At 37.3% G+C, this 26,978-nt stretch overlaps 1 protein-coding gene across 1 annotated transcript in view; it reads left to right on the top strand.

The window, feature by feature from the left end:
• The window catches only part of AKAP9 (A-kinase anchoring protein 9), a 175,645-nt gene that overhangs the window by 47,060 nt on the left and 101,607 nt on the right, over positions 1 to 26,978 (top strand). Inside the window, 5 exon segments of the mRNA XM_017894950.1 lie at positions 7,567 to 7,620; positions 8,302 to 8,472; positions 10,027 to 10,182; positions 10,998 to 11,195; positions 16,196 to 18,580. Coding sequence (XP_017750439.1) covers positions 7,567 to 7,620; positions 8,302 to 8,472; positions 10,027 to 10,182; positions 10,998 to 11,195; positions 16,196 to 18,580 — 2,964 coding nt within the window.

The raw sequence follows: 26,978 nt of genomic DNA, 5'->3' as shown, positions 1-26,978 counted from the left end.
TGAGATAATCAAGTGGTTTTTGTTATTTGTTCTGTTTATGTGATGGATTACATTTATTGATTTGTGTATGTTGAACCAGCCATACATCCCAGTGATGAAGCCCACTTGATCATGGTGGATAAGCTTTTTGATGTGCTGCTGGATTCGGTTTGCCAGTATTTTATTGAGGATTTTTACATCGATGTTCATCAGGGATACTGGTCTAAAATTCTTTTTTGTTGTGTATCTGCCAGGCTTTGGTATCAGGATGATGCTGGCCTCATAAAATGAATTAGGGAGGATTCTCCCCCGCTCCGCGCCTTTTTTTGTGGCAGAGTCTCACTCTGTTGCCCAGGCTGGAGTTCAGTGGCGTGATCTCAGCTCGCTGTAACCATAGCCTGCAAGGTTCGAGCAATTCTCCTGCCTCAGCCTGCGTGTGCGCCACCATGCCTGGCTAATTTTTTGTATTTTTATTGGAGATGGGGTTTCACTATGCTGGTCAAACTGGTCTCGAACTCCCAACCTCATGATCTCTCCACCTCAGCCTCCCAAAGTGCTGGATTTAATGGCATGAGTCACCTCGCCCGGCCGATTGCCCCTTTTACTGTTGATTGGAATAGTTTCAGGAGGAGTGGTACCAGCTCCTCTTTGTACCTCTGGTAGAATTTGGCTTTGAATCCGTCTGGTCCTGGACTTTTTTTGGTTGGTAGACTATGAATTATTGCCTCAATTTCAGAGCCTGTTATTGGTCTAATCACAGATTCAACTTCTTCCTGGTTTAGTCTTGGGAGGGTGTACATATCCAGGAATTCATCCATTTCTTCTAGATGGAAAAAATGGGACCTGCTGAGCTAGGCACGGGAGAGAATCTCTTGGTCTGCCGGTTTCTAAGACCATTGGAAAAGTGCAGTATTGGGCAAGAGTGTCCTCTTTTTCCAGGTACAGTCTGTCGTGGCTTCCCTTGGCTAGGAAAGGGAAATTCTCTGACCCTTTACACTTCCCAGGTAAGGCAACATCCCACCCTGCTTTGGCTCGCCCTCCGTGGGCTGCACCCACTGTCCAACCAGTCCCAATGAGATGAACCAGGTACTTCAGTTGGAAATGCAGAAATCTCCCGTCTTCTGTGTCGATCACGCTGGGAGCTGCAGACCAGAGCTGTTCCTATTCAGCCTTCTTGGAACGGATCCTCACAAATTTTAATTTTAAATATTGATTTGAAAAGCTAAAGAGATCAAAAGATGGTGATTTTCAGGTTTTCTTTAGAAAAATGTGAATTAATAATATGGGAAATTCTTGTTATAATAAGACAGTCTTCAGCTAAATGTTTTAAATTAAACAACTGGTGAAGATTATCAGGTTCTGAAAAATATATTGAAACTATTTATCTGTGATGCCTAGTAAATACGATGTGTTTTAAGGTAAGGTACAAATAGTATTTAAATATAAGCATGACCAATAAAACTCAGAACAGTATCATTTTTGTTGACCATAGCTCGTGGTGAGAAATATATTTTACATACATGTTTGTAATTTCCTATATATATAGTTACATATATTTATAGTTATATGCATGAATAATTATATATGAATAAATATATACATGTGCATACTTTTTTTCAAACAAGTTCTTGGAAAGATACTTATTCTTACACAGTATGACATATCTTGTGATAATACTGTTTCTTGTTAATGTTGGTCAAAAAAACTAAATTGATGAGCTGTCTTACTGTGTGGAATAAACAGTAACTTAGAAGATTACATTGAAAAAAGATAATTATGGGCCTGGCATGGTGGCTCATTCATGCCTGTAATCCCAGCACTTTGGGAGGCCAAAGTCAGAGTTCGAGACCAGTTTGACCAACATGGTGCAACCCCATGTCTACTAAAAATAACAAAAATTAGCTGAACATGATGGTGCATGCCCATAGTCCCAGCTACTCGGGAGGCTGAGACAGGAAAATTGTTTGAATCCAGGAAGTGGAGGTTACAGTGAGCCGAGATAGCGCCATTGCACTCCAGCCTGGGCAACAAGGATGAAATTCCATCTCAAAAAAAAAAAAAAAAAAAAGAAAAAAGATAATTATGAAATAATTTTTGACAGATTTGACCTGGTTTGAATTATAACCCTAGTAATATTATATGTGTTATGTATGGATTCACAATGGATTATACTTTGAGAAATTTATAGATTCACTATGTCTAGAGAAAACATAGAAGTAAAGTTGATAGTTGGTGAAATGTTTGATATGTGTCATCAAAATTGCTAAGATGGATACTAGTTGGATCTATGATGCTCTAGGCTAGTTTTGAGGCTTGAATTCCTCCATTTAATAATATTAGACTGGCTTGACTGAACTAGAATTACAGGAAACTTCTAAGCCATATCCACATATTCAGGAGGCAGAAGAATCATCAGTGGACCAAATTTATAACCTGAGAAATAAATCTCATACTGTAATAGTTTTTATATTGGAACTTTTGTGGAATTATCTCTTAATAACACACCTAAAAAATGAGATTTATTGGCTGGGCATAGTAGCTCACACCTGTAATCTCTGCACTTTGGAAGGCCAAGGTGGGAAGATCACTGGAGCCCAGGAGTTGGAGACCAGCCTTGGCAACATAGGGAGATGTCATCTCTACAAATTAAAATAATAAAATAAAATTAGCCAGGCATAGTGGCGAGCACATGTAGTCCCAGCTATGTGGGAAGCTGAGGTGGGAAAATCACTTGAGCCCAGGAGTATGATCACACCACTGGCACTCCAGCCTCGGTGACAGAGCAAGACCCCATCTCAAAAAAAAAAAAAAAAAAAATTAGGCGATAGTGTGTGTCTGTACTCCCAGCTGCTCAAGAGAATGAAGTAGGAGGACCCCTTGCACCCAGGAGTTTGAGGTTGCAATGACCTAATGATCACACCACTGCACTCCAGCCTGGGCGACACAGTGAGACCTTGTCTCAAAAAGAGAAAGAGAGAGAGAAAGATTTCTGGGCAGCATGTAACATCATAACTTCACTGCAATGACATATTTGCAAAGTTTAATCATCTTGGCAGATCTAGATTGTATTTGAGTATTCTAAAATTTTGAAATCAAGTAGTTTTAATCATAGACCACATAATTATCTTGTATTTTGCCTAAATATGACTATCGTTTTTCTGGTAAATAGGGCAATAAAATGTAAGAAAAGAGCAAGGGGACTTTGAAGCCAGAAAGTCCTGTTTACATACTTCATCACCTTTGAGCTCTATGAACCTGGGCACATCACTTAAACTCTGAAATACAGTTTGTTTTATTATTATTATTATTATTATTATTATTATTATTATTGTACTTTAAGTTCTAGGGTACATGTACACGATGTTCAGGTTTGTTACATAGGTATACATGTGCCATGTTGGTTTGTTGCACCCATCAACTAGTCATTTACATTAGGTTAAATACCGTTTTTTGAACTGTAAAATGGGGGTCGATAATAATATCTACCTGACAGGATAGTTGCGTACCTCACAAACTAGTTCACAAAATAACCTTGAGAATGTTTAATACGTGGTTGGCATACATTAAACATTCAGCAAAGCATGGTTTTTTAAATTGCTCATCACTTGAAATATACTTTTCTTTACACTGTGTTTGTATGAAATGAATGAGGATTCCCTTAATAAATTGTTCTTAGAGGGATTTCAGGTTCTGATAATATTTGATTAGAACTTAGTTTGTAAATTGTATTTATTTAGGTATGTTGTGGGTTTAATGTTCTTGACTGCTGTGACTAGTACACTCATTGGGTTGGGAAACTGGTTCCATCTTAGAATTAGTCAAATAATTCTATTCCAAGATATCTTCTGTAGAAATACGTATCCTATTATGTACACTAGAGAAATCAGACTAAATGAAAAATACTCTTCTTACAAATTAAATTATATACAATCATCTTCAATCATTAATGAAGGGACATTTCATGTCCAGAATGCCATATTTACATGAATTGTTTTTGATACCCTTTGAGCAGGGTTATTTCGAGGAAGTTGGGAATACAAGCAATATAGAGTCAAGACAAGTAAATAAATATACTTTGCCATGTATAGAAAGATGAAATGATAGTAATTGGGTATTCACTTTTATTATAGATTTCATCTGATTATTGAATACTTTTTAACGAAGTGCTTGTATGGTTTATGACATTTGTTTTAATCTCATTAATTACTTGACTCCAACTCCATGAGTCATTTAGGCACCATTGAACTCTTATAATTTTCATGAACTTTTATGAGCCATCAGATTTTTATTTTTTGTGAAAATATTCAGTAGTAATGTTTTTAATGTATGTATTTCTAAATTAAGTATAAGAATAAGGCATAAATCATAAGTAAGGATGAGTTGTTCTTTTTTGTTTCACCAGCCTAATGTTCACCACAAGGATGAGTTTTTATGTGAAGGCCATTTTATAGTCACACAATGAAAGTTACCTTTCCTCTGATTCTTTCTGAATAGCAATGTTGTTATGATGTGATACCTCTATAAAACATTTTAGAATTTGAAATGTACCTCACTTGTAGTTTCCCAGATCTTTGAGTCGTCTGTGCAGATACAGTAAATTTTTCTGTGAATGCGGAAGGAATATATTAACATAGTCTGTATGTTAAATAACTTCCAACAAAAGCCACAGTAAAAAAGGACATTGAGAGAAGTTGAGCTTTTTTCTGCTGAAGGAGTCTGTTAATCTAATCTTCATGTGTCAAATCATTTATTTACTTTCATATGAAGTATGTATAGTGTTAGAAGCCTAATTTTAGCAGAAGAGATAAATACTCTACCCTTTAGGTATCAATAAAATAATTATCTAAATTAAAAATAAAATAATTTATTGTTAACTATTAATGATCGTGATATTCTGTTAAGTGTTCCTATTCTAACTTTGGAATATAGTGTGTTTTAGTTTAGTTCTGGTGAATAATCTTTTATAACCAATTTATATGATGTTAAACTTTTCAAATTTATTAATATTGATAAGTTTTACATTTATTATAGCATAGATATGTTTTGAAAAACAGTCATGTATTAATAGTATTTTAAGAATTCAATATGTATGAGTTCAAGTATAACATTTGCTTGTCTGAATTAGAGAAAAATGAAACAGCAGTGGCTAAATAATTAGATGAAATTTTATAAACATAATTATTACAAACTGATAACTGATTCATGTAATACTGACATCATCACTCCTTAAAGGAATATTCATTGCTTTATGTCATATTTGAAGAAGCAGTAGTCCCCCTATCCCTGTTTTTACTTTCTGTAGTCAACGATTATCTGAAAATATTAAATGGAAAATTCCAGAATAAACAATTCGTAAGTTTTAAGTTGTGCCTTGTTCTGGGTAGCATGGGGAAGTCTTGCTCCATCCCATTCATTCCACCCAAGATGTGGATCATCCCTTTGAACATACAGTAGATCCACACCATATACTCTGTCCATCTCGTATTCACTTAGTCTGTCTACCTTATCAGATCAAGAAAACATAGTGTACATGGGGTTCAATGCTATTTATGATTTCAGGCATCCACTGGGGTTCTTGGAACATATCCCCTGTGGATTAAGGAAGACTACTGTATTCATAAACATCCATTTCGTTACACCAATAGGCTACAGTAAAATATTTTAGAGGACACATCAGAATGCTTCATTTCAGGATCAAGGAAAGCTAATTGCAATTTAGAAGTATTTAATTTGAAAGTTATTGCAAATGAATTGATATTAATAATCTTTTCTTCCAATTAAAATAAAATTTTTTAGAGACATGGTTCTCAATATGTTGCCCACAGTGGAGTGTGGTGGCAATTAATGGGTGTGCCAGTAGTGCCCTATATCCTCAAACTCGTGGGCTCAAGCAATCCTCCTGCCTTAGCCTCCCTTGTAGCTGGGACTGCAGGCATGCACAACTGCACCTGGCTTATTGTTATTAATAATCTTAATAGAGTTAGTACCCCTGCCTTCTAATAGTTTTCACCAATTGCAATATTGTTTTACCATAGAATTTTTTTTTTTTTTTTTACTTTAGCTTTGCTTTTTGGAAATTGCCCTTGGCTGGGTACAGTGGCTCACGCCTGTAATCCCAGCGCTTTGGGAGGCCAAGGCAGGTGGATCACCTGAGGTCAGGAGTTTGAGACCAACTTGGGCATGGTGATGTTCACCTATAGTCCCAGCTACTTGGGAGGCTGATTCTCCTCAGGCAGGAGAATCACTTGAGCCTGGGAAGTGGAGGTTGCAGTGAGCTGAGATCACGCTGCTGCACTCCAGCCGGGGCAACAGAACAAGACTTTTTCTCAAAAACAAACAAAAAACATCATCCTTATGATAAAGGCAAAAGAATCAAACTCTGATAAAGAACACTTGATTAGGATTTTTACTTTTCAAAGTGTTGTGGCCCATGTGGATCTAAACCTATTTCTGGGCCTGTCTATCCTATGCTTTTCAACAGCAATAAATCCATTATCTTGGATTCCTTTAACATAGAAGTGTGAATAATTAAGGTTTGGGAGATAACATAGTTGGTTTTGGCACTGTTAAGGGGGAAAGAGGATTACTAAGTGGATTAGTTGATCTTTAATTTCTCACTAGGTCAACCCTGAAGACATATTCTGTTATTCTCCTTCCTCCTACCAAAAAATATCTGTGCTAGAGATTACTGCTAGAGATGGGCAGTAATATGTTATAGAAAATCTCCACGGCCGGATGCGGTGGCTCAAGCCTGTAATCCCAGCACTTTGGGAGGCCGAGACGGGCGGATCACGAGGTCAGGAGATCGAGACCATCCTGGCTAACCCGGTGAAACCCCGTCTCTACTAAAAGTACCAAAACTAGCCGGGCGAGGTGGCAGGCCCCTGTAGTCCCAGCTACTCAGGAGGCTGAGGCAGGAGAATGGCGTGAACCCGGGAGGTGGAGCTTGCAGTGAGCTGAGATCCGAGATCCGGCCACTGCACTCCAGCCTGGGCGACAGAGCAAGACTCCATCTCCAAAAAAAAAAAAAAAAAAAAAAAAAAAACTGAAAATGCTCCACATGGGTCAGCTGTTGGCATAGCTTGTCATAGTACTGCCCCAGAGCCGAACGTTCTTGAGGGAGGTGTTCTTTACCTATTTATCTCCTCCTGCACTTACCTTGCCTCACACTTTCAAGCACATTTCCACCAGTAAATTGTTTTACTTGAAAATGGTGGGGCCTTAATAAAAAAATTATTTAACTATTTTAAGCGAAGCCTTTCAATAGAAGAGGATTTATTGAGGTTTGTACTTCTGAAGAGCAACAGAAACTGCACTTAGAACTTTAATTCACCTAAGTGAAAATGTATATATGTAGTTCAGTGTCTTTTGCATTGTAAGCACTCAGATGTGTGAGGAATGATTGACATTTGAAATGGTCATTATGTCTCTTAGATATTTTAAATTAATCTCTGTATCTGTTTTTGCCAATGATGCATTTTCCCTAGGAATAAAAGACATACACATGAATACAGTTAACAGAAATATTGTTAGCTAAATAAAATTATGTCTAAGATCATAATATATCAGGAAATTGTTTTTATACAGGTAAATGGTTGCAGTTTTGTGATGAAAACAGGAAAACCTACAAATTTATTAAGGGTACGGTATTTAAAACTACTCGTGATACTAATGTTGTATACTATTTAAAATCATCTGGCTTACTAACAAAACTTTTTCCTGCATGTACTTCTTTCTGTGTGTAATTTCAAATTAATTTTAATGTTTACTAAAACAAAGTTATCTACCATTTATTATAAAACTCAATTGTAGACCAGGCATGGTGGCTCACGTCTTTAATCCTAGCACTTTGGGAGGCTGAGGCAGGTGGATCACCTGAGATCAGGAGTTTGAGACCAGCCTGACCAACAAGGTGAAACCCCATCTCTACTATAAGTACAAAAATTAGCCAGGAGTGGTGGCAGCCGCCTGCAGTCCCAAGCTACTCGGGAAGCTGAGACAAGAGAATTGCTTGAACCCGGGAAGCAGAAGTTGCAGTGAGCTGAGATTGTGCCACTACACTCCAACGTGGGTGACGGAGCAAGACCCTGTCAAAAAAAAAAAAAAAAAAAAAAAGAAAACTCAATTGTAACAGAATTTGCGGATAGCCTGTTTATATTCTTGAGGTAAATGTCATGTTAACAAAGTAGGTTGCCATACTGTAATCTTCCAGGTGGTGAGTGATGTTTTAAAGTGGACCTTGCTGTGGATTTCAGTATTTTAATCTCTCTCCCTAAGGAATATTGCTGGTACTGAATTCTTTAAAATCTTGGATTGATTTAGGAAGAAGAATTTGGTGTTGATGATTCTTATTCTGAACAAGGAGCACAGTACAGTCTGACTCATCTAGAGATGATGGAAAGTGAGTTGGCTGGGAAGCAGCATGAGATCGAAGAGCTAAACAGAGAGCTGGAAGAAATGAGGGTTACCTATGGGACTGAAGGACTACAGCAGGTATGTTTATTTTCTGTGGCTTTTGATTTGCTACTCACAAAAACAGAAACAGGAACTGTGAATAATAGTGGTCTTTAAAGATGTTTTTTTCTTTATTTTTTTTAACTTTTTGCTTTTTTTTTTTTTCATACAGGGTCTTGCTTGCTCTGTCTCCCAGGCTGGAGTGTAGTGGTGCAGTCTCGGCCCACTGCATCCTCTGCCTTCTGGGCTCAAGTAATCCTCCCACCTCAGCCTTCTGAGTAACTGGGACTATAGGCATGCACTAACACACCCAGCTAATTTTTTGTAGAGACGGGGTGTCACCTCAAATTCCTGGACTCCCCTTGGCCTCCCAAAGTGCTGGGATTACAGGCGTGAGCTACCGTGCCTGGCCTAAAGAAGGGGGTTTTCAAATGGTAATTTAGTGGGACACAGTGGCCTGCCCCTGTAGTTCTAGTTACTCAGGAGGCTGAGGTGGGAGGATCGCTTGACCCATGAGTTCGAGTCCAGCCTGGGCAACATTGAGAGTCCCTGTCTCTTAAAAAATCAAACAGAAAACTAAATGGTAACGATATCACTTATAATTTTTTGTCCTTATACACAGCATAAACAACCCTGTTTAAAAGTAGGATTTCATTAACAGGGTTGACATAAGACAGACTCTTTTTTAACTTTATGATAGCTAGCCTGAAATCACTTTAGTAAGACAGATGTTTTTGTAATCAGCCTGAGAGAAAATTATGGTGCAAACCACATCAAAATATTATAACTTAAGTCCATTAAGAATGTCAGCAAGTTGGGCATGGTGGCTCATGCCTGTAATCCTAGTACTTCATGAGGCTGAGGCAAGAGAATAACTTGAGTCTAGTAGTTTGAAACTGGCCTGGTGAAAATAGCAAGACCCTGCTTCTACAAAAAATTTAAAAATTAGCCAGGCATAGTGCTGTATGCCTGTAGTCCTAGTTACTTGGGAGGCTGAAACGGGAAGATCAGTTCCGACCAGGAGATTGAGGCAGTAGTGAGCCAAAATCACACCACTGCACTCCAACCTGTGCAACAGTGTGAGACCCTGTCTCTAAAAAGAACAGAAAAACAATGTCAGTGGGTCCTTGTAAGTAACCTCTTGTGGTTAGACTAACATCTGTGGTTAGACTGTCATAACTATCTATGGCAGTCAGTTATGAAAACAAGGTGAAATAGGATGTTGATGAGGATGACAAAATACATTTCAGTCTCATCCTCTTCAGAAACAAGTTGGAATTAAACATGTCTAGGGTAGTGTTGCCTGGGAACAGATTAGGGGCACCCCTAAATATAAAGGCACTTGTCCTTCTATAAGTAAATATATGGATTAGTCAGATCAAATATAATTTTTTCCTTAGTTCAGATAAATTTTTTGAAGTTGATTTGGAAGCACCCATTTCTATAAGTTAATAGTTTTCAAATGTGGAAAAGACTGCTTACAAAGTGTAAGAATTCTGCCAATGTGTTTTGAATTCTTATTTTGAAAAAGTTGCCTGTAATAATAGTCAATTTTTAAAAAAAATAAATCTAGCACTTACTATTTTCTTTTAGTTACAAGAATTTGAAGCTGCCATTAAACAAAGAGATGGCATTATAACCCAGCTCACTGCTAATTTACAACAAGCAAGAAGAGAAAAGGATGAGACAATGAGAGAATTTTTAGAGTTGACAGAACAGAGTCAAAAATTACAGATTCAGTTTCAGCAAGTAAGTGTTACTAATGCAATAAAATTCATTAGTTTTTTAGTAATGAATTTTAAAAATTCAAGAACAAATCTAAATTTGTTGAAAAGCCATTTCTTATTATATCATGTATGAAAAATTAGTGAATATGTGTTGCTGTGTTAACCAGGAATTTAATTCATATTTCTTAAATGGTTTTCTACTAATACTTCCTTTGTATTTCCTCCCTGTCTCTATTTTGAAATCTTACAAATCTTATAAGGTTGATTGAGGGTATTTCTGCAGAAATTAACTTGTAGTGACATCCTACCTTTGCCAATTCTGGTATGGTTTATTTTAGTTAGGTTCTAAATGATAATAAGACTAAATATATTCCATTTTCTTTTAATTAGAGCCACAGAAATCTAATTGCATTAATCAGAATTTCTGATGGCAAGTAGCAAAACAATTGGAAATAGCTTAAGCAAAAGGGAGGTATTTAGTGTAAGGATTCAGGCTGTTTCCAGAGCCCAAGGGCAGAAATACAACCAGGCCTCTAAAAGGGATTGGAACTACAAACTGGAAAGCCACGGAGAATTTGGGAAGTACTGTCTTTGAGGCCCCACTTTTCTTCCCATATCTACCTCAGTCTCAGGAGACCTAGCTTCTCTGCTGTATCATGGAAAAGATAGTTTTATTGGCTCGGCTTGGGTATACCTATCTAGTTAGCCAAGGTAGCATGTTTGCTAGGGTCTCAAGCCTGCAAAGTTCCCAGAGAGCTATTGCAGGCACACCCCAAAGGTGTCTATTCCCTAATACAGTCACTTCAGAATTTAACATTTTGAGGTTTCTATTTTCAGTTACAGGCTAGTGAAACTCTGAGAAACAGCACTCATAGTAGCACAGCTGCAGACTTACTACAAGCCAAACAACAGATCCTCACTCATCAACAGCAGCTTGAAGAACAAGACCACTTACTAGAAGATTATCAGAAAAAGAAAGAAGACTTCACAATGCAGATTAGTTTCTTGCAAGAAAAAATTAAAGTATATGAAATGGTATGTTTATTTTAAGGAAGTCAGCTAACTTGTAGAAGCTTTACAGTTTAAAGTTTTTTATGCAAGTGACTTTTTTTGTTAGGCACATGAATCACAAAATTTCATAATTAAGCTCTTTGTGTAATTTATTTCAAAAGCAAATGGGAATCTCAGTAATAGAGTTTTTAAGATAGTAGTCATTACTGAGTTTCCTAAAAGTGATCAACCTATGTTAAACTGAATTAGCAGGAAAATCTGAATTTATAACGATAGGTTTTTTTGTCATTTATAATTATTTCCACTTATTTTAGCCATGGTTGTGAAATTCAGAAAATATTTTCACAATAGAAAGAAATTTTATGGATTTTAATGAGAAAAAAAATCGAATGTAGTCAGTTCTCTTTATTTACATAAGTTATGTTCCATAAACTTAAGTTTCTGGGAACATTTATTTAGCAAATAAGTTCTCTGGTGGGGGGTTGGTGGAGGAAGTATGTGTCTGTGTATGGGTGTGTATATTTTACATATATGTATATCACATTGATTATAATCTTAAATCATAAAAACTACTCATCCTGGAAGATTGTTTCTTTATTTTTTAAAAGAGAACTCAAGGTTCAGAAGTGACTTGCCTGAGGCCGCCCCACTAACAGGTGTCAGACTGGGATTCAGATCCTGTCAGTTGCCCCAGAGCTGGAGCTTCCTATACTATACTGCACTGCCTCGGGTCCTCTCCATCCCTCTGGTCCTCTCTATAAGGGATGAACAAGGCAGTGTGGTCACTTTGTTTGACCTCAGCTAAAAGTGTATGTCCAGTAACTCAAATTTTTTGTCACTCTGTGCACACATACAAATGACTGAAAGCACCATGAGCATTGATTTGGGGGTTACAAATAAATTTTAGCAAGAACTCACAAATATGGAATCTGCAAAGAATGAGGATGGATTGTACATGCAATATAATACTTTTTATAAACTTAGGAGGTTCTTCTGCAAGATATTGAGAAATTACCAAGACAAGAGTATTGTTTGGATAATAATAATCGTAGTAATTAGCATTTATTAAGTGCTTACTGTGTAATACACAGTATTCAAAGCATCTTACACATATTAACTCATTGAATCATCACCATAGGCCTGTGCAATAGAAGTACCATTATCACTCCTATTTTCTAAATGAGGACACCAAGACAAAGCAAGATGAGGTAAATTGCTCTGGTATACACAGGTAGTAAGTTGATAGAGCCAGATTTCAAATCTAGGTTGTCTGACTCCAGAGACTGCTTTTAAATAATAGGGAGTGTACAAATTGGAGACGATGAAATTATGAAAAATACGTGCTTTACAACTATAAGGTAATTTAAAAATAATTAGGTAAGTGTTTACAGAACACCTATTTTTATAGCAGGCCCTTGAAAGAAATACAGTGAGGCTTAAAGTGTGCCCTTTTCTTCACTGGAACTCATGGATTAGTAGGAGAGCTATGGCATGTACAAAGGACACCACAAAACCAGAATAAATGTGGGCCAAAAGTGCTTTGAAAGTTCTGAATAGGTCTGGCTTCATGAGGGAAGAGATTCAGGGTAGGCTTTAGTGGAGGAGTTTCTATTTCAGTTAAGTTTGTAAGTTGGGACAACTCCTTTTTAATTGTATTTTGTTTCCGCAGCATTTGGTCTAACGCATGGAACATAGTAGCTACTCAATACTTACTTCGTAAACAAGTGGATAAATTAAGGATCTCAACTGATAGAAATGGGGAGAACATTTTAGGCAGAGTGTGGAGTAGGCATAAAGACTTAGGACAAAACATGTTAAAAATCAGTAAGGATCAAAAAATGGTGTAATTTATCTAGAAACAGTAGTCTTTGAAGGTTAATCTTTTCAGGAGGTAAGAGTAGAAGGATAATCTAGGGCTCGGTGAGAAGAGCCTGGAGATTGGATTGTATTATATTTACTCTGTGGGCCATGTAAATTGAGATTATCTAAAATTCAAGTAATTCATTTTGTAGGGGAATAACCTTTGTTTATTTGAATGTAACAAGAATACTTTTATCAATCTGTTTTCACTATATACATATTTTAAAATTTTATTCTTAAGAAAATGAATCCCCCCGAGTAATAGTTCTATTGGCAGCTGAGGCATTAGAGTCCCCTAAGGCATTAGGGTCACAAATGAAATGGTCTTTGTTCCCTAGACCAGTGGTCCCCAACCTTTTTGGCACCAAGGACCAGTTTCGTGGAAGACACTTTTTCCACAGACTTGGGGGAGGAATGGTTTGGGGATGACATCAGGCATTAGTTAGATTCACATAAGGAGCTTGCAACCTAGATCCTTCACATGGACAGTTCACAATAAGGTTTGAGCTCCTATGAGAATCTAATGCCGCAGCTGCTCTGACAGGCGAGCTTACTGCTCGCTTACCTCCTGCTGTGGAGCCCAGTCCTTAACAGGCCCCAACCGGTACTGGGTCTGCAGCCTGGAGGTTGGGGACCCCTTCCTTACACAACTGTGTCAATGATCAAAAGCTCATTCTCATTGTCCTAATCCTGCAAACTTCCCATCGTGCCATAGCATATTATTCCCCACCATCTCAGGTGTATTTCCAAAAGATAGTGTATTCAACCACAGGGCTTTTTTTTTTTTTTAAGACCACAAAATGTAAGTGGTTTGAAACCATGTACTTTGAAATAAGTGATACTAAGAAAAATAAACCATAAGTTTGTGTTGTTTAATGGTTGAATGAAGAATTATTGTTGGTTGTTATTATATCAGGTGTTGGACAATTTTGAATTAAATGATACTGTTTTATGAAGGCCCCCCTCCCTTACAGAAATCAGGAAACAGAAAAGTTAGATTTTATAACATTAACATTTTTCAAACTTAGTTACTTATTTAACAGTTTAACTGGAATTGACCACCATGAACCGATTTTACATTCTCATAGGCTCCAAATGTGTTATAGATTTCTTTCTAGTATGTAAATATATTATACTTGTATATATTAATAGTACAGTAAGAATAAAATGCCTTAATAGATGATATTTTATTTTAGCATATTCTGTGAGATAGAGGAAATAATATTATCTTTATTGTACGGATGAAAACACTGGGATTAAAGGAGATTAAACTGATTTACTAATATCCTGTTGTAGTGCAGAGTTGGAAGTAAGAAGGCTCAGGACTTGGTAATAACATGGTAATATTGGGTGGGATATGTGATACCAAGACAAAAGCTGATAGAATTTTGCCCAAGAGGCTGCATAGGATAACATTCATTGCCTTGGTTAATTTGTATAGTACAGAATCTGGCCTTCAACTTGTAGGTTCAGAAGTCTGATTTTTTTTTCCCCCTGTCAACTGAGACGAGCTACCTCAGAAGTGAACTCAGATTTTCCAAGTTCACGAGGCTAATTTTTTTGTTTGTTTTGAGACAGAGTCTCGCTCTGTCTCACAGGCTGGAGTCCAATGGTGAGATCTCAGCTCACTGCAACCTCTGCCCTCCAGGTTCATGTGATTCTCCTGCCTTAGCCTCCTGAGTAGCTGGGATCACAGGCGCCCACCCTCATACCCGGCTAATTTTTGTATTTTTAGTAGAGACGGGGTTTCACCATGAGGCTAATGTTTAAAGCTTGAATAAGATTATTAATTTACAATGAGAAATCATTATCACAGGGACCTAAATATTTCAAGCTCATTGGATTTTTATATTATTTCCATGGGCAAATGAATTTTAAAAGCCAAATAATAATTATAAAGTTAGTTAGTGACCATGAGATCAAAAGGTTTTAGAGGAATCACATGTTCAGGGGCATTAGGCTGAGATAACCTGATCTATCTCTCTCACAGTAGGAATGATCATGCCTATAGATGGGAATTCTTAAATGCTGTTTGCTACAACCCCTGACGTTTCTTTCTACATTAGGTAATATTTTTTCTAGAGCGACCAGAATTCTCAAAGGCTGTATTTGAATGGGCACTGCCAATATTTCCCTCTGAGGTTTTTTTCTCAGCCTTGATGTTTCTTCTTTAGATAAGTTAATACATTCATTCAAGGCACCTTTCAGTCCTGTTTGCCTGGAACTCCTGTCTCCTTAAAATAATTTTACTTACCTACTTATGTTCTGATCCATTCTGTAGATTTCATGTATTTATTTGTTTTTGAGACTATAGCGCTCTATTACTTACAGAAGCAACTAAGTCACTGAAGCAAAACTTTGACCAAGGGCCTCTGCTTGACTTTGTCATGCTGAAGTAATCACGATAACAGATATGCCTTCACCTGTGTCTGCGCTTAGCCTTGTCTGCGTTCCAGAATAGAATCCCAAATAAGAACTGGGGGAGAGTATCTGCTTTGCTTTCAAAACTCTGTTTAAACCAAAAGTTTAGGACCAAGTTGATATGCCATAAATGGTATAGTTGTCTTAGATGTCACTTGAGGTTCAACCTTTTAAGCATTGCATATCTCTAAATTTCTGACTGACTTAAGAGCCCAGGACTGAAGTTAAGACAGACGGTTAGGAATCTAGGAATCTGTTTTGTTGTTTTCTTTTCCATAGCCCTTGCCCATGACACACATTGAAGTCACCAGAATACATGTGAGGAACTTTGATTTGTTTTTATCTTTCTGAATGTGGTTAGAGTATATGCAGTACTTTAGCTATAGAGAATACTAAATATTTAGAATGTTGATCAGTTAATAGGAAAAATGAGAATATAACAGTTTGGAGACATCTAAAATCAGACTGGGTTTTTAAACTAAAAATTTTAATCACAGAAATGTTAAGAGAAATTTCTTCTAAGAAGGCCGTAACTACTATAGTGTTTGCTCGCAAGTAGTGTTGGGTACACGAGTTCTAGGTCTCATTATTGTGGAAAAAATTGAGGGGCAGGACCAACATTTACTTTTTGTAGAATTTTTTAAAAAGGAAACTTCTATCAATCTTTTGGTAGTGAGATGAAGCGGTATAATTTGCCAGAAGCTAAAAATGCCATTCTTACATTTTCATTTTTTTCCCTAAAGGAACAAGATAAAAAAGTAGAAAACTCAAATAAAGAAGAAATACAGGAAAAGGAGGCAATCATTGAAGAATTAAACACAAAAATAATAGAAGAAGAAAAGAAAACTCTTGAGCTAAAGGATAAATTAACAGCTGCTGATAAATTACTAGGAGAATTACAAGAACAGTTTGTGCAAAAGAACCAAGAAATAAAAAATATGAAATTAGAGCTGACTAATTCTAAGCAAAAAGAAAGACAATCTTCTGAAGAAATAAAACAGTTAATGGGGACAGTCGAAGAACTTCAGAAGAGATATCATAAAGACAGCCAGTTCGAAACTGATATAGTACAACGAATGGAACAAGAAACACAAAGAAAGTTAGAACAACTCCGAGCAGAGCTGGATGAGATGTATGGGCAGCAGATAGTGCAAATGAAACAAGAATTAATAAGACAACACGTGTCACAGATGGAGGAACTTAAAACACGGCATAAGGGAGAAATGGAGAATGCTTTAAGGTCATATCCAAATATTACAGTTAATGAAGATCAGATAAAGTTAATGAATGTGGCAATAAATGAACTGAATATAAAATTGCAAGATACTAACTCTCAAAAGGAAAAACTCAAGGAAGAACTAGGAGTAATTTTAGAAGAAAAGTGTGCTCTGCAGAGACAACTTGAAGACCTTTTTGAAGAATTGAGCTTTTCAAGGGAACAAATTCAGAGAGCTAGACAGACAATAGCTGAACAAGAAAGTAAACTGAATGAAGCACAAAAGTCCCTTAGTACAGTGGAAGATTTGAAAGCTGAGATTGTTTCTGCATCTGAATCCCGAAAGGAACTAGAATTAAAACATGAAGCAGAAGTTACAAATTATAAGATAAAACTTGAAATGTTAGAAAAAGAAAAGAATGCTGTGTTAGACAGAATGGCTGAATCACAAGAAGCTGAATTAGAGAGGCTGAGAACACAGCTTCTATTTAGTCATGAAGAAGAACTTTCCAAACTGAAGGAAGACTTAGAAATTGAACATCGAATAAATATTGAAAAACTTAAAGATAATTTAGGCATTCACTATAAACAGCAGATAGATGGTTTACAGAATGAAATGAGTCAAAAGATAGAAACCATGCAGTTTGAAAAAGACAATTTGATAACTAAGCAGAATCAATTAATTTTGGAAATTTCGAAGCTAAAAGATTTACAGCAGTCTCTTGTAAATTCAAAGTCAGAAGAAATGACTCTTCAAATCAATGAACTTCAAAAAGAAATTGAAATACTCAGACAAGAAGAAAAGGAAAAGGGTACACTTGAACAAGAAGTTCAAGAATTACAACTTAAAACAGAGCTATTAGAAAACAGATGAAGGAAAAGAGAATGATCTTCAAGAAAATTCGCACAACTTGAAGCAGAGAATAGCATTCTTAAAGATGAAAAGAAAGCCCTTGAAGACATGTTGAAAATACATACTCCTGATAACCAAGAAGAACGATTGATTTTCATAGACTCCATTAAGTCCAAATCCAAAGACTCTGTCTGGGAAAAAGAAATAGAAATACTTACAGAGGAAAATGAGGACCTCAAACAGCAATGTATTCAGCTAAATGAGGAGATTGAAAAGCAAAGGACCACTTTTTCATTTGCTGAAAAAAACTTTGAAGTTAACTATCAAGAGTTACAAGAGGAGTATGCTTGCCTTCTCAAAGTAAAAGATGATTTAGAAGACAGTAAAAATAAACAGGAATTAGAGTATAAAAGTAAGCTTAAAGCACTTAATGAAGAGCTTCATTTGCAAAGAATAAATCCAACTACAGTGAAAATGAAAAGTTCTGTCTTTGATGAAGACAAAACTTTTGTAGCAGAAACATTGGAAATGGGTGAGGTTGTTGAGAAGGATACAACAGAACTCATGGAAAAACTTGAGGTAACCAAGCGAGAGAAATTAGAGCTGTCACAGAGACTAGCTGATCTTTCTGAACAATTGAAACAGAAACATAGTGAGATTAGTTTTCTAAATGAAGAAGTTAAATCTTTAAAGCAAGAGAAAGAGCAAGTTTTATTGAGATGTAGAGAGCTAGAAATCATTATTAACCACAACAGGGCAGAAAATGTACAGTCATGTGATACTCAAGTAAGCTCTTTATCAGATGGAGTTGTGACTATAACAAGCAGGGATGCTGAAGGATCAGTTTCTAAAGTAAATAAAAGTTTTGGTGAAGAATCAAAAATAATGGTGGAAGATAAAGTTTCTTTTGAAAATATGACTACTGGAAAAGAAAGTAAGCAAGAACAGTTGATTTTGGATCACTTACCATCTGTAACAAAGGAATCATCACTTAGAGCAACTCAACCAAGTGAAAATGATAAGCTTCAGAAAGAACTCAATGTACTTAAATCAGAACAGGTATGTTTACTTATTTACATATGGTAAAGCACAATGAAAATGTACATTTCGGCCAGGCGCAGTGGCTCACGCCTGTAATCCTAGCACTTTGGGAGGCCAAGGCTGCTGGATTACAAGGTCAGGAGATGGAGACCATCCTGGCTAACTTGGTGAAATCCCGTCTCTACTCAAAACACAAAAAATTAGCTGGGCATGGTGGCGGGTGCCTGTAGTCCCAGCTGCTGGGGAGACTGAGGCAGGAAAATGGCGTGAACCCGGGAGGCAGAGCTTGCAGTGAGCCAAGATCGCGCCACTGCGCTCCAGCCTGGACAAGAGAGTGAGACTCTGTCTCAAAAAAAGAAAAGAAAAAAAGAAAATGTACATTTCACACTAAGGTTTCACCTTCATAAAACATAAATTCATATCCTTAGAAGAGAATGAAAATGAACCCTCTAATGTAATTTTAACTTGGACCTATCATTTAAGTATTTTTTTTTAACCATTGTTGACTTTCTTTCAATCTATGTTGTATATTCTGCTCAGGAAATAAAACACACTAATGGATTCAGATTTTCTTTGGAAAGACGAGTTTGTATAACTTTGTGGAGAATCTCATCATTAGAAAAGTTACTAATTTCATTTTATAATTTTTGTTACAATCTCAAAGATTTGTTTCAGTTTTATTTCATAGTGATGTTTTCAAGTCTCCACAACTGAAAATGAACTCCTAAGCTTTTAGTAGTCTTTATAGTTGTTAGGTGGTTATGAAATTATATTTTCCTGGAAGAAAGAAAACTCCTTGATTTAAGTCCTAGAGTTTTTTCAGAGTCTTTGTTATACCTGAAGGGAAAAAAACAGTATTAACTCTAAATATAGTTAAAGAATTATATGTATATAATAACAGATCACTCCTGATAATTTATATTTGCCAGATACTGATATTAAAATAACAGGAAAATTCTGCTATCTACAGTGTAATGATGCTAACTAAAGTTTTATGTGTTTCTTCATTTATCTAACAAATGTTTATTGACTCTCTTGGCGAGTACGAATATAGTGGCCAAGAAGAGAGAAGTTTCTGGTCTCAAAGAACATGTATTTTAGTCAGGGAGGCAGGTGATTAATGAAACAAGTAGGATAGTTAGAAATAGTGATAAATTCTATGAAGAAATAGGATAATGTGATAGAGAATGATGGAGAGAGAGGGTAATAACAACATTAAATATGATGGTCAGGAAAGGTCTGTAGGAGGAATTGACATTTCAACTGAGATCTGAATGACATTGAAGTTAGAGCAATTATAAAGACATGGGTAAGTTTAAAGAACAGAATGAAGGCCTGTGTAGTTGAGTTTGAGAGAGCAGGAGAGTGGAAGAAGAGTTTGAAGGAGAAAGAGACCAGACCTTGGAGAATCCTACAGACTTTGGAAGTCTTTGGAAAATTTTCTCTTTTTATTCCTAAATATATCATATTTGTGATCTTATATCAAATGTCGAGATATTTTATATTTATGAGTTTTATCAAATGTAGAGATATTTTATATATTTAATTGCCTAAATAGCATCAAGAAATTCAAATTGCTTAACAGTTTTTTTTTTTTTTTTTTTTTTTGAGACCGAGTCCCACTCTGTCACCCGGGCTGGAATGCAGTGGCGTGATCTCAGCTCACTGCAACCTCCACCTCCCAGGTGCAATCAATTGTCCTGCCTCAGCCTCCTGAGTAGCTGGGATTACAGGCATGCGCCATCACGCCTGGGTAATTTTTGTACTTTTAGTAGAGACAAGGTTTCACCATGTTGGCCAGATTGGTCTCAAACTTCTGACCTTAGGTGATCCAACAGCCTCGGCCTCCCAAAGTGCTGGGATTACAGGTGCGAGCCACTGTGCCTGGCCAAATTGCTTAACTGTTAGTGTTCTGTTAAATGTCTGGAATTGTTTTCAAAACCATAATGTGTGGCAGTTACTTGTGAAAATGTCACACATCTTTTAATTTTTTTCAGAAAGCATTTTTGGAAGAAGGCCTGAATTTGACCCTGAGCTGTCGAAATGGTCAAATTTTCTTAGTAAGAATTCTAATTTTCTTTTCTTTTCTTTTTTTTTTTTTTTTTTGAGACAGGCTCTCACTGCTGTCCAGACTAGAGTCTCATGGTGCAATCACAGCATCCTGCAGCCTTGACCTCCTGGACTCAGGTGATCCTCTTACTTCAGCCTCCTGAGTAGCTGGGATTACAGGCATGCATCACACACCCAGCTAGTTTTTTGTATTTTTTGTAGAGGTAGGGATTTGCCATGTTGCCCAGGCTGGTCTCAAACTCCTGGGCTTAAATTAAACCATCTTCTTGACTTGGCCTCCTAAAGTGCTGGGATTATAGGCATGAGTGTTTGTCCCCAGCCAGAATTCTATTTTCTCTAATAAAGAGATACTAACACTTTGGGAGGCTGAGACGGGCGGATCACGAGGTCAGGAGATTGAGACCATCCTGGCTAACACAGTGAAACCCCGTCTCTACTAAAAAAATACAAAAAACTAGCCGGGCGAGGTGGCGGGTGCCTGTAGTCCCAGCTACTTGGGAGGCTGAGGCAGGAGAATGGCGTAAACCCAGGAGGCGGAGCTTGCAGTGAGCTGAGATCCGGCCACTGCACTCCAGCCTGGGCAACAGAGTGAGACTCCATCTCAACAACAACAACAAAAAAAGAGATACTAAAAAGATACTTTTGATGGCATTCAGATACCCTCTATGTGACATTGACTACATAAAGTAAAGGGGAGCAAGCCTGTAAACTTCCTGCTCATTCATCATTACCAAGACAAACCTCTTTATTGATGGGAAGGGAAGTTCACAGAAGAAATCGAGCAGTGACTTACACTATGGTAACACCTAAGAGCAGCCTAAATATGCTTGAAATAATGTGGATGCCACAAAAATATCTCATATATACTTAGGAAGTTTAGGCGGAAGGAGAAAAATAAAAACATAGAAGTCTTTTCAGAGTTGGGATGCAAGGAAGAAGGGTGACAGGAATTTTATAGATACTGATTAATTATTGATGCTGGGAGAGGTCATAGATTGAAGTGTATGTGTTTAAACTCGAAGATAATTATTAGAATCAAAAGAGATACCGGAGCTTAGAAACTACAGCAGGAACCACTAGAATAATCAGCTCCTTGAGAGGAGGGACCCAGTCTCCTGTATCTCTAGTGCCTAGGATAATGTCTAACACATGATAGGCAGTAAATAATTTTTTTAAATGAATGAATGAATGCATGAATAAAAGGGGGGTAATAAATAAAGCCCACTTATCCAGAACCAACAGTGAAATAGCACAGGCCTTCATGTTAGAGTCGGGAAGATCAGAATAACTTTTGTCACTTGCTGTTCTGTTGTGTAGGTCCTAACCGTTGCAAAGACAAAAAGATACATGGTATGATTGGAGAGAAAGATACTTAATTGTCATAATTCACATGTATAATTAAATTAAAAAATTAAACATGAGAAATGAAATTCTTTTTTTTTCTTTTTTTTTTTATAGACAGAGTCTCACTCTGTCACCCAGGCTAGAGTGGATCTCAGCTCACTACAAATTCAGCCTATCGAGTAGCTGGGATTACAGGTGGCCACCACTATGCCTGGCTAATTTTTGTATTTTTAGTTCAGATGGGGTTTCACCATGTTGGCCAGGCTAGTCTTGAACTCCTGACCTCAAGTGATTTACATTTTTAATGTAAAATAAATATGAATAAGCCAATGTAAATAAAATTGTGCACTTTAATGAAGGATAAGAGACTTGAATAAATGAAAAGTCTCATTTCTGAGTGGGAAGATTTGAATATTGTAAAAATCCAGGTTATCTCTAGATTAATCTATAATCCTTATGTAGTTCCATTCCAACTCACAATGAAAAGTTACTGAAATTCAGCTTAGTAATTGGTGTATAGTTTATCTGGAAGAAGAAATGCACAAGAGTCAAGAATATTTTTGAAAAACACAGAATAGTAACTGCTGTATAGTTGATCTGGAAGAAGAAATGCACAAGAAGAGTCAAGAATAGTTTTGAAAAATGCAGAATGCATTTAACATGATATGTTGAATAATTTTTAGCCTTAAATGTACTGATTTTATAAATATTGAAAATGAGTTAAGCTGTTAGTTCTAGAAGCTAGAATATCAGAGCATGTAGACTTAAGAAAAGTAGAAAGAAGGAAATAATAAAGTTAAGAACAAAATAAGCAAAGTTAGAATAACCAAAACAGGAAGAAGAGTTTTCAAGGATTTTGAAAGTTTATTATTTGTAAACACTAGTGGCTGGGCATGGTGGCTCACACCTGTAATCCCAGCACTTTGGGAGGCTGAGGTGGACAGATCATGAGGTCAGGAGTTCAAGACTGACCTGACCAACATGGTGAAACCCCGTCTCTACTAAAAATAGAAAAATTAGCCGGGCATGGGAGCATGTGCCTGTAATCCCAGCTATTCAGAAGGCTGAGGCAGGAGAATTTCTTGAACCCAGGAGACAGAGGTTGTTGTGAGCTGAGATTGCGCCACTGCACTCCAGCGTAGGTGACAGAGCAAGACTGTGTCTCGAAAAAAAAAAAAAATACTAGTAAAGTATTGAACTTTCAAGAATATGGGCCAGTGGGTGCGGTGGCTCACACCTGTAATCCTAGCACTTTGGTAGGCCAAGGTGGGTGGATCCCAAGGTGAGACCAGGAGATCGAGACCATCCTGGCTAACACGGTGAAACCCCATCTCTACTAAAAATACAAAAAATTAGCTGGGCCTGGTGGCATGCTTCTGTAATCCCAGCTACTCAGGGGACTGAGGCAGGAGAATTGCTTGAACCCAGGAGGTGGAGGTTGCAGTGAGCCAAGATCGCACCACTGCACTCCAGCCTGGGTGACAAAGGGAGGCTCTATCTCAAAAAAAAAAAAAAAAAAAAAAAATATGGGCCAGGCATGGTGGCTCACGCCTGTAATCCCAGCACTTTGGGAGGCTGAGGCAGGTGGATCATGAGGTCAGGGATCAAGACCATCCTGGCCAACATGGTGAAACCCTGTCTCTACTAAAAATACAAAAAATTAGCTGGGCGTGGTGGTGCACACCTGTAGTCTCAGCTACTTGGGAGGTTGAGGCAGGAGAATTGCTTGAACCCCAGAGACAGAGGTTGCAGTGAGCTGAGATCGCGCCACTGCACTCCAGCCTAGCAACAGAGTGAGACTCTGTCAAAAAAAAAAAAAAGAAGAAGAAGAATATGATCAGGGAAAAAAAGACATAAACCAAATGAGGCTTGGTGCAGTTGCTCGCACCTATAATCCCAGTGCTTTGGATGGCTGAGACAGGAGGATTGCTTGAGCCCAGGAGTTCGAGACCAACCTGGGCAACATAGCAAGGTGCCTGTCTCCACAAAAAATTTAAAAATCAGCCAGATATGATGGCATGTGCCTGTAGTCTCAGCTATTTGAGAGGCTGAGGTAGGAGAATCGCTTCACCCCAGGAGTTAGAGGCTGCAGTGAGCTTTGATGGCACCATTGTACTTCAGTCTGGGTGACAGAGTGAGACCCTGTCTCTAAAACAAACAAAATCAAATGAATGAAAATAAAAACATAAGTATAGATACCATAGAGATTCATATAAGAATACTATAAATAAATGTCCATCAATAATTTTGAAAATAGAGATGAACTGGATGGTTTTCTGGAAGAATATAAACTACCTCAATCAACTCAAATAGAAATACAAAACCTGAATAAACCAATAACCATTAAATAATTTGAAATCATAGAAGTTTTCCCTCTCTCCTCTCCTCCAACCAAAAATATTAGACTGAGACCATTTTACAAGTGGGTCTTACCAACTCAATCAATATGTAATTGCTTAATAAAATAGGATTAAAGAGAGAGAACTAGAGGGAAGAAAAGAAGGAAAGAAGAAAGGTAAGATAGACAAAAGAAAAACCCAGTTATCTTATGAGACTGGTATAATATTGATACGAAGACCTGATAAGAACAATACAAACAAATAAAATCATAGATGAATCTTACTTATGAGTGGTTGTAGAAATCCTAAATAAAATATTAGCAAATTATTCTAAGAATGGAAGAATAATTCAATATCTGAAAAATCTATTAATGTTAACTTCACATTCATAGATAGCAGGAAAAAATCCATATGATCAATTTTATTTTGATTTTGTTTTGTTTTGAAATGGGATCTTGCTCTGTCACCCAGGCTGGAGGGCAGTGGGACAGTCACATTTCACTGTGGCTACAACCTCCCAGGCTCAAGTGATCCTCCCAATTCAGCCTCGCAACTAGCTGGGACCACAGGCACATAGCACCATGCCCAGCTAAGATTTTTTAAAACATTTTTGTACAGACAGGAGGATCTCACTGTATTGCCCAGGCAGGTCTAAAATGTAGGGGATCAGTCAGGGTGGTGGGAGATAAAGTTATAGGAAATAGACACAAACCTTCTTGGAAGGCTGGGAGGTTTGCATAGCTTCAGTGAAAGATTTGATTGAAGGCAGGTGAATTCTCTTAAAAGCTTAGGACGTAGGTACATTGTAATGTAAGAGAGTTTATCTAAAGAGCTTGTTTACTCATGTGGTCCTAAGACAGACCTTTGATCATTTGCAGGACTGCTCTCTCTGGGGAGGATGACCAGATTACCCACAAGTGTGTTGACTCAAAGCCTTTGTCATTAAATCTATGTTGAATAAATGCCCACAGGGCCAGCTAGTCAGGGCATGCGGCTGCTGCAATTCTTTCTGTGAGCAGCCTGGCCCCTAACCACTGTTTTACTGAATACTGGTGTCTGAGTACGTTATTCATCCGTTGTGCAGCCTAAGTCTACGGGTCAAACCCTGGCACTTTAACTCCTGGGCTCAAGCAGTTATTCCACATTGACCTCCCAAAGTGCTGGGATTACAGGAGTGAGCCATCATGCCTGGCCTTATTTTATTTTTTTAGAGACAAGTTCTTGCTCTTGCTAGGCTGGAGTGCAGTGGCATGATTATAGCTCACTGCAACCTTGAACTCCTGGACTCAGGCAGTTTTCCCATCTCAGCCTCCTAAGTAGCTGGGACTACAGGCACATATTACTGCTCCTGGCTAATTTATTATTATTATTTTTAGAGATGGGGTCTTTTTATGTTGCCCAGGCTGGTTTTGAATTCCTGGACTCAAGCGATGCTCCCACCTGAGCCTCCTGAGTAGCTGGGATTATAAGTACAAGTTACTGTGTCCAACCCATATAAGCATTTTAATACATATTGGAAAAGAATCCATAAAAAAAGTAATAACTCATATAATTTTTTTTCAATGGAGAAAATCCAGAATAGAAGGGAAATTTCTTAACCACAGTAATTGTTTTCATTAAAACATTTAGCAGATAACATTTCTAATAGTGAAATTTAGAAGCATTCTCCTTAATATCAAGTAAGTATAGAATAAAATATGATAGAAGCATTCCCATTAAAATTGAATATAGAATCAAGTGTAGGATACCTGCTTTCAACATTACTATTTCAACATTGCTTTGTAGTTCCTAGCCAATGCAATTTGACAAGAATAAGAAATGAGATAAAGAATATGAAAACTTCTTTATGAATAACAAAATAAACCCTACACAAGATGTTTTGAACTTTTGTCAAGAAAATTATAAAACACTGAAGCATGTAAATACCTCACTATATGGCAATATGTACCATATTCATAGTGGAAAGATGTAAAGAAAAATGTCAGTTCTCTCCAAATTAATCTCTGTATTCAGTGTATTTCCAGTCATAATTACAAAGAAATTTTTCATGAATCTTGAAAACTGATTGTAAAATTGATACAGATAAGTAAATACTCAAGAATAATCAATAGAGTCCTAGAAAAATGTATTGCATCTGATAACAAGATTTACTACAAAATCATGATAGACAGTATGGTTTGATGCTAGGATGGACAAATAGATCAGTGGAGTGTAATGGAAAGCCCAAAACTCATTGAGATCCTTGTGAAATTCTAATATATAGGAAAGAGACCCTACAAGTCAACTTTTATTTAATAATACTTAGTGAGCCTCTACTGCATTCTACACACTGTTTTAGTCCCTAGTGATATAACAGTGAATAAAAACAAGTAGTGGGTGGGGTACAGTAGCTCATGCCTGTAATCTCAGCACTTTGGAAGGATGGCTTGAGCCCAGGAGTTTCAGGCCAGCCTGGGCAGCAGAGTGAGACCTCATCTTTACCTAAAAATAAAAAGTTAGCTGGACATGGTGGCATGCACCAGTAGTCCTAACTACTTGGGAGGCTGAGGTGGGAGCAGCGCTTGAACCCAGGAGGTCAAGGCTGCAGTGAGCCATGATTGCACCACTGTACTCCAGCCTGGGTGACAGAATAAGACCCTGTCTCCAAAAAAAAAAAAAAAAAA

The sequence above is a fragment of the Rhinopithecus bieti genome, unplaced genomic scaffold (genome assembly GCF_001698545.2).
Source record: "Rhinopithecus bieti isolate Rb0 unplaced genomic scaffold, ASM169854v2 scaffold_26428, whole genome shotgun sequence".
NCBI classification, from domain to species: Eukaryota; Metazoa; Chordata; class Mammalia; order Primates; family Cercopithecidae; genus Rhinopithecus; species Rhinopithecus bieti.
This window is presented reverse-complemented; position numbering and strand designations above follow the sequence as displayed.